This window comes from Primulina tabacum, chromosome 8, assembly GCF_025594145.1.
Source record: "Primulina tabacum isolate GXHZ01 chromosome 8, ASM2559414v2, whole genome shotgun sequence".
Lineage (NCBI taxonomy): Eukaryota > Viridiplantae > Streptophyta > Magnoliopsida > Lamiales > Gesneriaceae > Primulina > Primulina tabacum.
Window position 1 is genome coordinate 2327118 of NC_134557.1, and position 14801 is coordinate 2341918.

Genomic DNA, 14801 nt, shown 5'->3' on the forward strand with positions numbered 1-14801 from the left:
TTACATGTATAAATTTTATTATATTTGTATTAAAATAATAACAACAAACAATCTAGCGAGAGTTTCTTGTCCAGGTAAGATTTCTGTCTATTTCGTATTGCATAATATCACATCTATATTTTAAATTCATTTTATCCAATTTATTTATTAAAAAAAACACACAACAATTATAAAACCAGATTCGAGGAACAGAAATTACAGTTGAGGGGTGAAAATGGTATTGCACATATCTGCTACCTTAAAAACAACAAAAATTAATATTTTAGTAATCACTTGACTCCCCGCAAGAAAGTTCCAAGCTCTTCTCCTCATTGGCATCACAATTCCCCCCAAAATTTTCGTCACTCATAAATTATAGCTCTCCACACTAGGGTTTCGTTCCCCACCTTTTTTTCCCAATTATCGTGGAAGTTGTTGAAAATGGACGATCCGGAGCAGAACAAGATATTTGTCGGTGGCATTTCGTGGGAGACGACGGACGAAATTCTGAAACTGCATTTTGGTAAATACGGCACCGTTTTGGCGTCCGTGATAGCAAAAGATCGAATTTCTGGGAGCCCCAGGGGATTTGCTTTCGTCACGTTTTCCGACTCTTCTGCCTTTCATCGTGTGCTTCAGGATTCCCATGAAATTCTTGGGAGAACGGTCTGCCTTTCATTCTCTCTACTTTAGGGTTTCTGTTACTTTTTCTGGTAGTCTTCGGGCTTTCACGTGTTTTTTGGGGTTATTGACGAGGGAAAGTTTGAATTTTTCGGCTTCAACGTATATTTCTGTTTCATTCATTCACAGGTCCATTATTTTAAAATTTCACCTTTTTCTTGTGTTTCTAATCTTTCATACTTAGGTTCGAAGTTTTTATTTATGCCTCCATAGTTTTATTAAAAGGATTTTCTTCGACTTTCTTTTTTCCTTTTGAAAAGGCTATTAGAATTTTAATTTGGGGCTCCTCGATTTCATCATATATTTTTTTTTTGCAACATGCTAGTGATTATTTTTATTTCATTTGATCAAGCATGTGTCATTATTTACGTTTGAAATACGACTCCGTTGGCCTTATACAAATTTGTCTTCTGAGACTTCTAGGAGCTGGAAGTGCAACTGTAGCATCTAATTTATATCACCCTGAGTTGATAAGTTTTATGCTAATATCACCTTTTTCCTGTGGGGTTATTTGATTTGTGGAAAGCCTTTTCTTTTAATAGGTTGATGTGAAAAAGGCAATTACAAAGAGTGAACAACAAAGTGATCATCAGCATGATAGAGCACCGACTCGAACTAATAGTAGGAGTAACAGTAGGAGCAGCAGTCACGTTAGGACCAAGAAGATTTTTGTAGGGGGTTTGTCAGCTGATCTAACAGAGGAAGATTTCAGGAGCTACTTCGAGAAGTTTGGTAGGATTATCGATGTAGTTGTGATGCACGATAACTTGACTCATAGGCCGAGGGGATTTGGTTTTATTACATTTGATTCAGAGGAATCTGTCGAGGAGGCTGTGCATAAGAACTTCCACCAATTGGGTGGGAAGCTTGTGGAGGTGAAAAGGGCTGTACCCAAAGATGGAAATAGCGGTAATAGTAGTGGTTTTAATGGAAGGATAGGTAATGGAAGAGGACAAACTGATAGTTCGTATTCTCGAGGGAATTACCTGCTTAACAATACCAGATTCGGGTATTCCCCTTCTGGATATGGCAATGTAGCGGGGTACATGTATGGAGGTGGAATGTTAGGTGGTGGTTATCCACCTGGAGGATATGGAGGAATCGGTTATGGTTTCCCTCCAATTGCACCCGGAAGCCCTTGGAGTCATGCGATGATTGGTGTTAGGACAAGTTTTTTGCCCTATGGAAGTGGTCCTCCTATTTATCCCATGCCTTTAAATGGGTGGACTGGTGTCACCAGTCTGACAGGGAATGGATATAATGGGTTTATTGACACCAGATTTAGTGGGAAGTCTGCTCAATTTAGCAACAGGGACCCTCAAGGTACAGATGAATCGATGCCTTCTCGCGCTGTTGAGAATAATGTAGATGATTCATATTCTTTCAGTTCTGGTAGAGGCCTTGGAGCTGCTGCCAACTAACAGAGTGTCAAAAACAATAACAAATCTTGCCCTATATATTCTAGTTGACTACTTTGTTACTTGATTATTAAAATCACAGGCTATGAAGTTTTCACGGGATGGGTAGGGGCTGTTATACTTCAACTGGTGTATGTTGTTCCTCTGGACTCCTTTGAATTCCATAAACATTTCAGTACTTTATTTCTTAATGTTAATAGTTATCGATTCAGCATCCAAATTGTTGTAGCTGTTTTTACTCTTTTTTATTAAAAAAAAAAAGTTTGCGATTAATCTTGGTTTTCTTGCCATTTTCAGTGGAAAATTGATGTTGTCTATTATCTAACGTTAAGTTTTTTGCTGTTGTGATTAGGTATGTTTTCATCTAGGTAGCCAAAGTTATCGTGATTTACTGACCTTCTTAGGACCATTCCCGTACCTCACAATTTTCACGTGGGCTGTTTTTTCTTCTTTGTTTCGATTCAGTATGGGCCAATGATTGGTACTGTTTATTGTTATTGTGGTTGTTCTTGGTCCGCCTTGTACTTATGGTCCTATATCCTGTGCTATTCATGTCGCATTTTGTTTTTGTCCGGGTTAATTAGAGTAAAATTGAAAGCTTTCGGTTATATAATCTTGAACACATCGTAAAGTTATTGACTAATTCCATGTATTTCTTATGTGCACCATGTATGCTGTCTGTATCTTTTGATTAGAATCAATTTCCTGCAATGTTAACTCAGAAATGCTTGGTATGTGCCACAACACAATTAATCTGGTCCACTGGTCCTCATCTCTTTTTACTTTCACCTTCAATACTGATCATTTGTAGACTTTTGGACAGTGATATAGTGTACAGTTGAATGACTTTTTTCTGGTGAAGTTTTCTTTTCTTTGCAACTTGCTTTTTTTGTTTAATTCTCGTCTCCACAACTTTCCCATGGCATTGGCTCGTTGAAGAAACTACTGTTCTGTTATCCAAATGAGAATGTATCTTAATAATCATGTTAAATACAGTTTAATTTAGTCTAAGCGTACGATTAGATATTGATCACATTATCAACACTGACAAATGATATTTATATTTCATCTTACTGCTTCTCCTGTGTCGCTTGACAGAGAAGTCTAAATCTAAAACATGAATATATTTGTTATGTGAGAGAGACTTTCTTGATTTGTTTGTATTTGTAGGTATATTATTTATGGATGAATTAATGTGGGATTATAATATGAGGAATCTACGTAATTAATTATAGTTTGGTAACTTAGGTTAGGAAAGGAAAATAGCAGTTTGGTTTAATAATAAATTGAATTTGAAAAGTCGCGGTTCTACTAGAACATGTCCCTGTCTGCTCATACACCATTTTCCGAGGTGGTCAAATAAGACCAAAAGCTTGAATTGAAAAGTATTGTATGAAACGTGAAACAAGCCAAATCGCATAAAATCATCATAAGATGGTTAAACATGAGTCTGTATATCTTTTTCATTTGGAAATAATAACTTTTAGATTTGCAACATAAATATATAGATTTCAAATATTTTATGAAACCGACGGATCTCGAATTTTATTTATTTAACATATGAGTATTTATGACTTAGATTAAAAAATTATATTCAATATAATATATATTCATAGTGCACTTAAACATTTAAATCGTGTTTTGATGGAAGGATGTGAAAATATGAAATTTAAATATAAATGATTGATTGAATTTATCTTGAATGCATAAATTCATGTAAATAAAGTTTTGATAATGATTGATTTGAAACCCTGGAGTTATTTAAAATCACTTTCAAATTTCTCCGTTGGACGCTTAATAATATAGACATAGATAAGGATATCGGGTTTTAGCTCAAGTGGTGGCTCGGGTTCGAGCCTTCCTCATCCCTTAGTTTAGGAATTATATATATAAAAAAAAAAGATATAGATCAGAATTGACTGACCAATCGGATTCATTTGTATGAGATTGAGGAAATGATGGCGAGATTTTAAAAAAAAAATGGAATTTTACTTTCTAAATCAAATATATCACATTTCTCCAAAAATCTACGATTTTGAGTTATTTACACAATACATTTATATTAGTAATAAATAATGAACATGGCATGGAGTCGTCCGCTTGTCATGTTCTCGGATTGAAACTCACTGTGTTTTTGCTTTTAGTCTCTGAAGTTAGAGGTTTGGTTTCGACACCAAAAGCAGCAAAATCTCTTTCAATGCAGAGACACTTTCTTACATAGAAATCCAACACAAAGAACAGCACAAAGCTATTAAGCACGGAGTTGAACACCCATGCTCCCATCCCATTGCACCCTCCTTTCAAGAAATGCAAAATCAGAACTCCGATATGCCAAGCCAAATTCGTGACCACCAGAACAATTTGGCAAAACATCGAGAAGGGGAAGTAGCTTTTCTGCAATCCGATCTCGATGCAGAACCGGTACCCATAAACCAATGTAAACACCAAAGTCATGGAAAGAATGGCGAGAACCTGAAAAGATTGAGTGAATTCGAGCCATAGAAACGTCATAACGATGAGAATCGAGTGGTTGAAGAGATGGAAATATGGGAAACTCCGTGGGTTTCTTAGGATTGTAAAGAAAGTTTTGAAGATGTGTAGGAAGCGGGAGAGGTAGAAAATGTATGACCAGAAGAACACGCGGCCGGAGGGGCGGGTGCCGAGGGGGAAGCAGAGCAGCCACTGGAATGGCGTTTTGGACCGCCGCCAGAACCACCTGGTGTCTCGAATCTCTGCGATGGATGAGAGGAGGATTCCGGTGAAAATGATGGCGGATAGCAGAGCCATAGCGAGGCTGTGGAGGGCCGGGAAAGGACCCAGTGGGACGGGATGGCGGCAGCGGAAGAGGCGGAGGAGGAGGTGTAGGGTGGCGGCGGTGATAATGTAGGTGGAGATAGAGGTGAAAAGGAATAGCCAAGTTGCGCCCCAAGACTCGCTGGGGCTCCACCGGAAGTGCACGATCGCAGGCTGCTCTGCTAGCAAATAGTTCAAATCTCCAGTCTGAAAGAACGTCATTTTGGGTAATCGAGCGTTTTTCGGGAAATTCTGATGATGTTTGTGATTTGGTTGAAAATATTGAGGTTTGGACATTTTATTATTATTATTATATATAAGTAAAAGCATTTGGAGGTGGTGGTTTGATTGAGATAAAGAAGTTGGAATAGGGGCTGTCTACGACAAGGAAAAAAATGGAAGGTTCCAATGTGATTTCATATTATTATCCAATAAACATTATTTGCTGTGGCTGACTGACTTTGATCATGAATTTCTCGAAGGCAATCTCGGTCCTCAGCTAATTGTGGAGGATGAAACTTTAATTTTTGAACAAAAGTAGATAATTTATTAGTTAAAAAAATAGGAGAGTTCTTGTTAAAAGTTAAAACCTTCTGGTCTCAACTTTCAATTTATGGAATTTGAGATACATAATTTTATTTATATTCCGATGTCAGTGTGGTTGCGGATTGGGGAAGATAAATTCAAAATTAGTATATAATATGGACAAGTATGTGTAGATTTGGTCGGGAGAATTTTCAAACATCATCTATTTGTTATTTTCGTCATATGCTAGAGAAGCACTTATAATGAATGAATTGATAATCATTGTACATTTCAATACAAAACTTTTGGTTCCACTCACGTGTTTGATCGCAGGCATAATTTTGTAAAAGAATGTTGCAACAAACGTTTCACATATGGAAAGAGGTTTTTTGTACACGAATTATATATTTATATTTATATATATATATATATATTGACACACACGTGACTGGAACCAAAAGTTGTGTGTGTGTGTGTTTGTGTGTGTGTGTGTGTGTGTGTGTGTATATATATAATAATAATAATAATAATAATAATAATAATAATAATAAAGTTATTTATCTATATTAATTGATAGAGATTGTCCGACTACATCACCAGTGGCCGAATCTTCAAGCTTTATATTGTTTCACAATTTGAATGCTTTAAAATTTAAATGATAATGAAATGACGTAATTTCTCAAACAGGCGTGAGGTCAGAGAAGCCTCAACTTCATATATACCGGTGAGATTGTCCAATCCAGTCCCTCTACAACTTTTCTAACAAAAAACCTAAAACAAAGGAAAAGATCACCACGATTTAATTTTGGGACCGTTCTTTCACAAATTTGATTGTGTACAAAGTGTTTCCCGCATTTTCCCCCCAGAAGGTTACTTGTCTGTGTTCAATTTAGGCATATCATATACCTGTAAACCGGGTAGCAGTAGCACAGCTATCTAACATCAGATTTGTTGCCCCGCAAAGATTTTCATCCATCAAAAGCCGGACTCCCAATTGCAGCAATTTTGATCTTGTGAGCTCCATGAGGTCAATTTCCTGGTGTATCATCAAAAACAAAAGGAGAAAGATGGGAAAACGCATTGATGTGTTTCTTAGAACCTCGTTTGTTCAACCTTGAATCGTGCAATAAAAGTTGCTTTTTGACCCATGGAGGATCAGTGTCTTTAAGCCAAAGTGCTTCACCGGTATCCTTGTGCCTGAAGTCAGGTTGATTTGGGTTCCGTTTGTTATTTCTATTATCCCACCACTCGTCTGAGCTGCTGAAGAATACCTGCCACAGAAGGAGTCGAGCTTTATGCATCTGCAAGATCTCTTCTGCTGTAACTGTAGATTAACCCAAATACAGAGTAAAATAGTTAAAAAAGAAGAAATGTAATGAGTACTTGCGAAGAAGTGATGTGCTGACACGTTCGTTCTTGAAGGATCCAAAGCTGTGAGGCATTCAAGAGCCCTCAAGAATTTAATCAAGTATATTAGCAGAAATTGAATAAAAAGTTGCTCTCAAGCTCTACTCAAACATATTAGCAAAAGTAAATGAAAACTAGGTGTTACTCTTATGCAGCAGACAGAAGACGACCAAAAGGGAAAACATGGGAACAATTTTATCCACACCAACCCTAGCTCAAAATATAGTGACCATTTACTCATAAATTTTGATCATAAGGTTAGATGAACAAGGCAAAACTACTCAATACCCTGATGTTAATTTTCACTAGTCCTAAATTTTCTTCAAATTAACTCAAATTATTTCATCAAGAAAATCCACTTAGTACCAAAGGGAACTGCTTAGAGATTTCTGCTTCCCAAAAAAACAACAAAAGCAAAAGGTAAGAGGAACTCTACCTTTTGGTTTCAACTTCAGAGAATTTTGGCAGGATGAGCCTGTAGCATGTTGAACGATAAGATTCACCTCTGCAACCCTAACCTGAAAGCAAAAAATTTGTGACGCACACGAGTTAAATTACACCATATTCAAGAAAAGGTGATGGTGTGATGCAGATATCCATATGCACAAAAGGTGAACAAGAGATTGACATGCCTACCACATCATATGAAGGTAGGTATTAATTTTGCATACATATCGCTGTACTTCAATACATTCTTTATCCGATTATAATAATAAAATTTCAATAAATTTATTATTGATTTTTCTCAATAAAAAAAGAAATTCATCAATCAATAAAATATATGTGCAACTAAAGGGTTAGACATTCTTTCAATCAATCTTTAGAAACTATAAATTGATTGGTCAAATAGAATACGGGCACTCAAACAAACAATTTTCACAATTCAGCACAATAATTACATCATCATTGTATGGCCAGTGGCACACCATGGGGTATTAAAACAATCCAATTTCAAGTGGTATAAACGTATCATTCCCATGTGGTATTTAAAGATTGAGTGATTATTTGATTACCTACACTTCAAATTATAACTCAATTCATGGAACCAAAACTTGAGCTGAATCAAGAAAATTTATCCTACCTCTAAAAATGCGTGTAAGTTTCATACTGATGACATCTAAAGTAAAACCTCAAACCTTATGCCGATGAATAGACTTCCCATCCTCATCCATCACCTTGTAAGAAACTAGAGAACCCGAAATATAAATTAAATCTCTCAGCTTCAGATGCTCAACAGCTATTTCCGCCAAATCATCCCAAAAGTCAAGCATAACCCTGTCAAATGTATAAACACAGTTAAGCCCATCCACTACCCAAATCACTTCACTCCGAAAATCTTCAACCCAAGCCAGAGAAAAGGGGTAAATTTTATTTAGACTCTGGGAAAAAATCAAATGCTCTGAAAAGCTTATGTAACAAAGGAAAGACCACATGATTATTAAAACAGTCAGCCTCTAAGCGCCGGTTTTCAGTCTATATTTTGGGACATGAAACTACACTTTGAAAACATCGAATTTTTTGGTCAGCGTGTTAAGCACGTTTGGTTTTCGCAGATTCCAAATGCAATCAACGTGGACAAGACAACGGAAATATTGCATAATCAAAGATACAACACAGACACACGCAAAAGAAAGTCAATAAGCTCCTTACATAAAATTACGGTAAGCTCTGGCTGGTGAATCAACTTTAAGACTTGTATAAACGCCGATCCTTCCGCTGGCCGTGTCGTAATTTTTAAAAGGGGCGCTTATAAAGCCAATTAAGCTTGCGGAATTGAGCATGTTTGCTTGAAATCTGACAGTGGTAGGTCGCTGGAACTTGAGTGTACGTCGGTAAACCGTACTTTCGTCAATGGATTCTTCGAGCTCGCTCAGATCGTAAATCCATGGCCTCTGGATCATGGCGGCTGAAGTTGAGAAGAAACGAGGAATTCGAAAGAGCGGTGAACTACATGCGCCGTTCTCGAATCGCCGCAGCAAGAGACGGGCAACTCCCATGAATCTTCGAAGCTCGATTCAGTAGCTTCGGCGGGTTTTTTCATATCTTTAGGTCCAAGTCTTAATTCGGGGAATTGGAATTAGAGGGGTTTCGTTTTATAAAAAATATATATATATCATTATTAATGATTAAAAAATATATATATCACGTATTAGTACTATATTTTCAGTGTTTTATACTGATTTTCATCCGAAAAAAGATGTTTCATTGATATTAATAATTGTTATACATGTTTGGATAATTTAAATCATATATTTATATCAAATTTGAAACAGTTGACATTTAAATATTAAATATCATATTTTCAATATTTTGTACCACTTTCATCCGAGAAAAAATATGTGAGTTCAGAGAACATAGAAACACTTTTTTGTGAATCTAAGATGTAATAATCATCGCTTATCCCGGTCTTGGGCTCCCTTCGGGGCCTTCTTCCATTAGCAGATTTCATCTTGTGCCTTTTCATTCACGTACTTTCTCATATGTTGTCACTCATGGAATATATCATATCTAAAAAAATAGTTTATTTCGCATTCTCAAACACTCGAAATCATGACCTCCAGACTTAAATACCTATATTCTTAGAGTTTTTGGTATAATTTGAGCTATTATGAGTGACAACACACAGGAAAGTCCATCACAGAGAAAATCCCATAGAGAACCCGTTTACATGAGAAGTTCTGAAAGGGATCTCGAGATCGGGATATCCCATTATCCATTTTAGTTGAGCATCCCATTGAATTAGTTAAGTTAGTAAGGGTGGCAAGGATGTTACAAAAAATTAGTCTTTTTCTACGTCGATCATGAGATATTCTAATTTTAAGCTCTTTTTGGAACCTTCTCCCCAAAATGGGCTTTCACTGTCCATTACGAAATTTGGGTCCAGAACAATTCTTAAACGAGATCAAGGATGGTTCGAAAAAGCATGTTAGCAGTGATGTGTCAACAGACAAAGGAATCCATGAAATTAAAGTGCCCCGTCCAATTAACATTGTTATATAGAATACAAACATCAGGATAATTGTTCCCACCGGTGCTCTGAATTTACTGGAGAATCTTACCGACCCATTGCGTTCTACAGAAGAATCAGAGAGTCAGGACTCTAGTGGTGCCAAATTTGATGCACTAAAACAATCTTCAGGAACTACATATTCTGATTATCGTTTACCTGAGGGAGACCTTATAACATTACATGGTCTTGTAACGGCATTTCATGATTACAATCCAAGTTCATTTCCTGAGCAACCAACTCTTGTTCCTGATGGCGATGGGCTGCCCATGTGTCTCCAAGGAACTGGCTATGTTTGTGTCCATGTTTTAATGGATGACCAGTGACCACACAAATTTTCTTAACCCATATTTATGCATTGTATTAAATAACACACCGTTTTTTTTCCTTGACGGGTTTATATCTTTTTCCAGATCAGGATAATCGGCAATCTAAACAAACAAGCTTACCCTATTGGATCAGGGCGAGACACCTATGCGACGTTTCACAGAATTCTTCTACTAAGCTATGGCATTTTCTGTGTCAGTGTGTCGCACGGCCTGTAGATGATACCTTAGATAAATCTACAAGCACGCAAACATAGCAGTGCTCTTCTAATTGAATGTACTAATTATTGTTATCATGCAAATTTTGTTCAGACTCGAGAGATCAGTATTTCAAATTAAAATTTCCTTTATCAGTTGATCACTTGAGTCAAGCTTAATAACCATGTGCTATGTTCAATTTTGATCTCTTTCTTTCCTTTTCTTGTTATTGTATCTCCTCCCTCTCTCTCTAAATTTCAAGAAGTACTCGACGCTCTGTCTCACATGTGTTTCATTTAATTCCCTCATGAATCAGCTTCTTATTGTCCAAAGCATAAGAGAGCCTTCTTAACGACAATTTTTTAAATTTTTTCATGCATGGTATATCGAAGTAATGTTTCTCATGGAAATCAAATGGCCTATTTATGTATGTGCGTGAATGTTACACAGTGATTTAAGAATGTGTGTGTTCGTTAATACATCAAGTTATGCTTTTTCGTGATATGTAACCAAGCATATACGTTTTTTTGGCAGTGGGCAAGACAAGTACACGATGATGCCTCATTGCCTGTATCGTCCATCACAATTAACTATGTTAGCTTTGTGAATGAACAGTACAGTAATGAATATACACCAAGAAATCTAGACCTACCAATCTCTGTGAATGAACAGTACAGTGATGAATGGAAATATACACCAAGAAATCTAGACTTACCAAGTGTTGCAATTCCAACTTTGGCTACTGCAGCTTTAATATCTGAGCTGCTGCAATTATCCGAGCCTAAACCAATGCAATTTTGTTGTTGGGTGATATGTTATATGGAAATATTTTCATATCTGATTGAAGCCCAATTTTCTTGTGGTTTTCCTTTCACTGTTTTGTTCCTCTAACATGCATATCATTTTATCTGTTCTTAATTAGGAACTTAATTCGCTTGTATCTGTTATTTGTTTGACGAAACAGGTTGTGGCTGTTTATGTTGTGCTGGTGAAGAACATAAATAGTACTCATTTGCAATCAGGCGTTAGGTCCAGACTATCAGTTGTTCAAATCCCATTAGCTGGTTTGTCTTAGGTGTTCATCCTGCCCTATTATGGTAGTAATGGACGTTGATGATTGTGAAATAGCTAATGTATTGTTCAAAACTGTCATTTGAATTACGAAGTCTACAAGCTTGTTTGTGCTGTAGAATTGAAGATAGAACCCTTTGCCTCTAATGTTGAAAACAATTGTGTTTATTTGACAATGGAAAAAAATACAAAAGTTTTGAAACTCTGAAGCTTTTCAGAAGAAGAAGGTGCTTGAACGAACCCCACTTTAACAATTCATGTCTGATATTCTTTTTTTGTTTTCTTTGTTATGTTGATGATGGGTCGTCCTCCTGCTGTTGTTGGGTCGACTCTGAGAAGGCTGCGACCTTGCTTGGGTTGGATTGTGAAGATTTTTCACGACATTTCTGCCACAAAACGGCAGCCGAATCTCAGACTGGACCATGGCTTCCATGTAGCTCGACAACGGGTTGCCTAAAGCAAATTTTAAAGCGGCATTAGAGAATTGTGGCAAAAAAATATGGAGCTATGCTCGATTCCTCTTGTCGAGGCCTAACATTTTCTTTTGACTCGAACACATTAATAAACAGCTCTGATGATTAAGCTTGATTGGCAGTGCTTGTTTCAGCAAATTCTGTGTAAACTGTAGCCAATTCAAAGCCACATATTCGCCACTTCGGTCATTCTGTTTTCTGTGTCCCGTTTTTCCAAATCTTGTTCATTCAATGTATTTACACTTCCAAGACCACCAATTTTGGTTATCTTCAAACTTGAACAGCTTAAGAATTTCGGTCATCTTTGTCTGCTGCAGACTGTTGGTGGAAACCTCATGGATCCAAGTGCCACAAAACAGTTGGAAGAACGCCTGTGTGAACTGGATATGACGGTGGCTGGAATGCAGAATGTATGGGCAACAAGTGTCTCTCAAGCCAACATGCTCGCAGAAGCTAGGAACATTATGAAGCAACTTCCATAAATTTCTGTTACACAAAATATATGGAAAAAACAAGACAGAAAGTTATGCGAAAAACTAACGAACCAGTATGGTGAACAAAACAGTAGTAGTATAATGCTTAAAAAAAACCAAACCGAGGTCTGTACGAAGTATAGTGTCCTTAAAACAGATTTGTCCCCTCCTGTATGTGCTTCGAGGATCGTCTTGGACGTCTGTTTCCCAGGATACAACGGAACAACCAACAGTGACTTAGCACGAGACACTACTACGACGAACTGAAAACATACATTTACTTTATCACCGAGATTTAACGAAAGCCAAATGAAAAGCTAACAATATGAAATGCAAGAGAATACTTGAAAGATATAAGATTTTCATATGTTTGAAATGAGAAAATGAATACATTATTTATAAGCCCCAAAATGCACACCAAGAGTCATGCAAGATTAATTAACTCAATTAATCTTCTCATTAACTCAAAAATATGAAGAGTCAAAAATCTTCAATTAACTCAAGAATGTGGAAAGTCAAAAGATACTTTCACAATAATGAGCCACAACTAACTCAAGAACGTGGAGAGCCAAAAGATACTCCCTCGTTAATGATACATAATTTTTTTTAAACTCTAAATTTGATTCAAATTTCCAACAATTTTAGCTTACTTTCATGTTTTGTCAAAGCCCGATTCTGGAAAAATGCATTGGGTTTAAAATTAATATAATTGGATCGGGCCTGACCCGTTACGGAGGCAAAAAAGCTATCTGAATACGTATCTTTGCATTTCTAAAGCTCAAAAACTTAGATTTTACGAAAAGCCACATTCTATTTGTATTTCCACGTCAAAATTTAGATATTCCTACTTGAAAAGTCCAACATAAAGTCTTTTAATAGGATAAATCAAAGATATAATATCAGAGTATTTTCTTGAGATTATGTAATTCTAATATTGATAGAAAATACCTGGAGATTCACGAGGATCAAACCGGATCTCATTTTTTAGTTTTCATGAGTATTTCAAAATTTTCGATGGAACTTTTCAAAAATTAATCTTGGTGTGGAATTCGGTATGATCGATCAGAAACCTAGACATTTGGGTCGAAATTTCAAGGTTTCAATGAAAATTTAAACCATGCATGTGCATGGTTTTAAATATTGTTTTGAAGCAGAGCAGAAGGATGACAAAACTTGAACCAAAGAAGGCCTGAGTGAAGAATTAATGATAGAAAAGGAAAAGGAAGAAGAACACATTAAAAACTAAAATATTAATTGCATACGGTATTTTATTACAAGCTTTTATGGGATCTGACAAAGAAAATACTAAGTTCTTGAGTTGTTCCACCATCCGGATTGATCATATAGAACGATTCAGAATCCTTGGATCCCACAACCTTGTCAAATCTTGCCCTGATATAACTCAATTCTCCATCTCCATTTTCCTTGTCGGAATACAAACCAGGCAACACTCCGGCCCCCATTGAAACTCCCTTCAGAAGCTTCATGACATGGACTTCTTCATCACCCATATTCTTCCTCCTTATAGAGTATCCACTTTTCCTGCCATTACAGTACACGGCCCATACAAACTCCTCCATAAGCTTCTTCTTGTGAGTTTTCGTATCGCTTTCGAGGGTGATACGAAGAATATCCGATGCCATTTCCTTGTGGAATGCGGAGGTTGACAAGGGGAGTTCTATCACGAAGATTGGCATTTTGTGTGGGTCTTCTTGTATGGCAAGGTTGAGTCTTCCTTTGCGGTATCCGAATAGGGTCCCCGTGGTGGCTTTATCGGTTAGGAATGGTTTGCGGTGGCGGTTCCCGAGTAGGGCTACCATCTTGCAGCCGGTGGTTAGCATGGGGAGGAATTTGAACATGCGGAAAAGGCCGCCACCGCCGCCAGCGGAGGAGGATTTTGTCGATTTCTTGTTCGTGTTAGTTCTTTTGAGGTTGAAAAGTAAGGAATGGTTTGCCATTTTGTGGAATGGGTTCGAACAAATTGGTTGCATATTTGGAAGGATTTATATTTCTATTGTTTATGTTTTTTTTTTTTTTTTGGGTTTCAGTTGGGACGTATGGAGTGAGAAAATCGTGATACGCACTCTTAAGAAATGTAGAAAGATTGGTATACATATATACATACATCTATATATATATATATATAATGATATAATAGAATAAGCTGGCTATTAAATTTTTGTCATGGGCTCGTCCCATGAGGTAGTTGAAATGAACTAGAGTTTTTTTAATGTGTTTAATTAAATTTACTAGTGCGTGCAGATCAGGTTAGGGATGGAACCCAATCAATTTTGTAAAAAAAAAATTATCAACCTTTTCTTTTCATATTGATTATTATTAATACTTCTTCTGTGCTTAGTATTTTAATGATATTATTATTGATGTTTATGCATAAATTTTACCCAAGAAAGACTATTTTCCATTTGATGGGCATTCAAATATCAGATAGA

General features: G+C 36.6%; 4 protein-coding genes across 5 annotated transcripts; 1 reads left to right on the plus strand and 3 right to left on the minus strand.

Moving 5' to 3' along the window:
* The first annotated feature begins 255 nt into the window (after positions 1–255).
* On the plus strand, positions 256–2261 carry LOC142552865 (heterogeneous nuclear ribonucleoprotein 1-like). The gene is made up of 2 exons (XM_075662746.1): positions 256–645; positions 1203–2261. Exons 1-2 carry the CDS (start codon positions 421–423, stop codon positions 2079–2081), a joined length of 1104 nt encoding a protein of 367 aa, XP_075518861.1. The 5' UTR covers positions 256–420; the 3' UTR covers positions 2082–2261.
* Positions 2262–2402: 141 nt separating this feature from the next.
* LOC142552866 (fatty acid elongase 3-like) lies at positions 2403–5699 on the minus strand. The gene has a single exon (XM_075662748.1). It carries the CDS (start codon positions 5199–5201, stop codon positions 4182–4184), a length of 1020 nt encoding a protein of 339 aa, XP_075518863.1. The 5' UTR covers positions 5202–5699; the 3' UTR covers positions 2403–4181.
* Positions 5700–5983: 284 nt separating this feature from the next.
* Positions 5984–8887, minus strand: LOC142552867 (protein OSB1, mitochondrial-like). 2 transcript variants are annotated; one of them, XM_075662749.1, is made up of 4 exons: positions 8454–8885; positions 7940–8078; positions 7240–7321; positions 5986–6720 (listed from the first exon to the last, which is right to left on the minus strand). In XM_075662749.1, exons 1-4 carry the CDS (start codon positions 8798–8800, stop codon positions 6425–6427), a joined length of 864 nt encoding a protein of 287 aa, XP_075518864.1. In that variant the 5' UTR covers positions 8801–8885; the 3' UTR covers positions 5986–6424. The 2 variants fall into 2 exon arrangements, with proteins under 2 accessions (XP_075518865.1, XP_075518864.1); XM_075662750.1 differs by lacking the exon at positions 7240–7321 and having other exon boundaries at positions 5984–6720; positions 8454–8887.
* A 4658-nt stretch (positions 8888–13545) lies between these two features.
* LOC142554398 (protein MIZU-KUSSEI 1-like) lies at positions 13546–14413 on the minus strand. Its single transcript, XM_075665071.1, has one exon. The coding sequence runs from the start codon at positions 14340–14342 to the stop codon at positions 13623–13625; it is 720 nt and encodes a 239-aa protein (XP_075521186.1). The 5' UTR covers positions 14343–14413; the 3' UTR covers positions 13546–13622.
* Between the last annotated feature and the right edge of the window lie 388 nt (positions 14414–14801).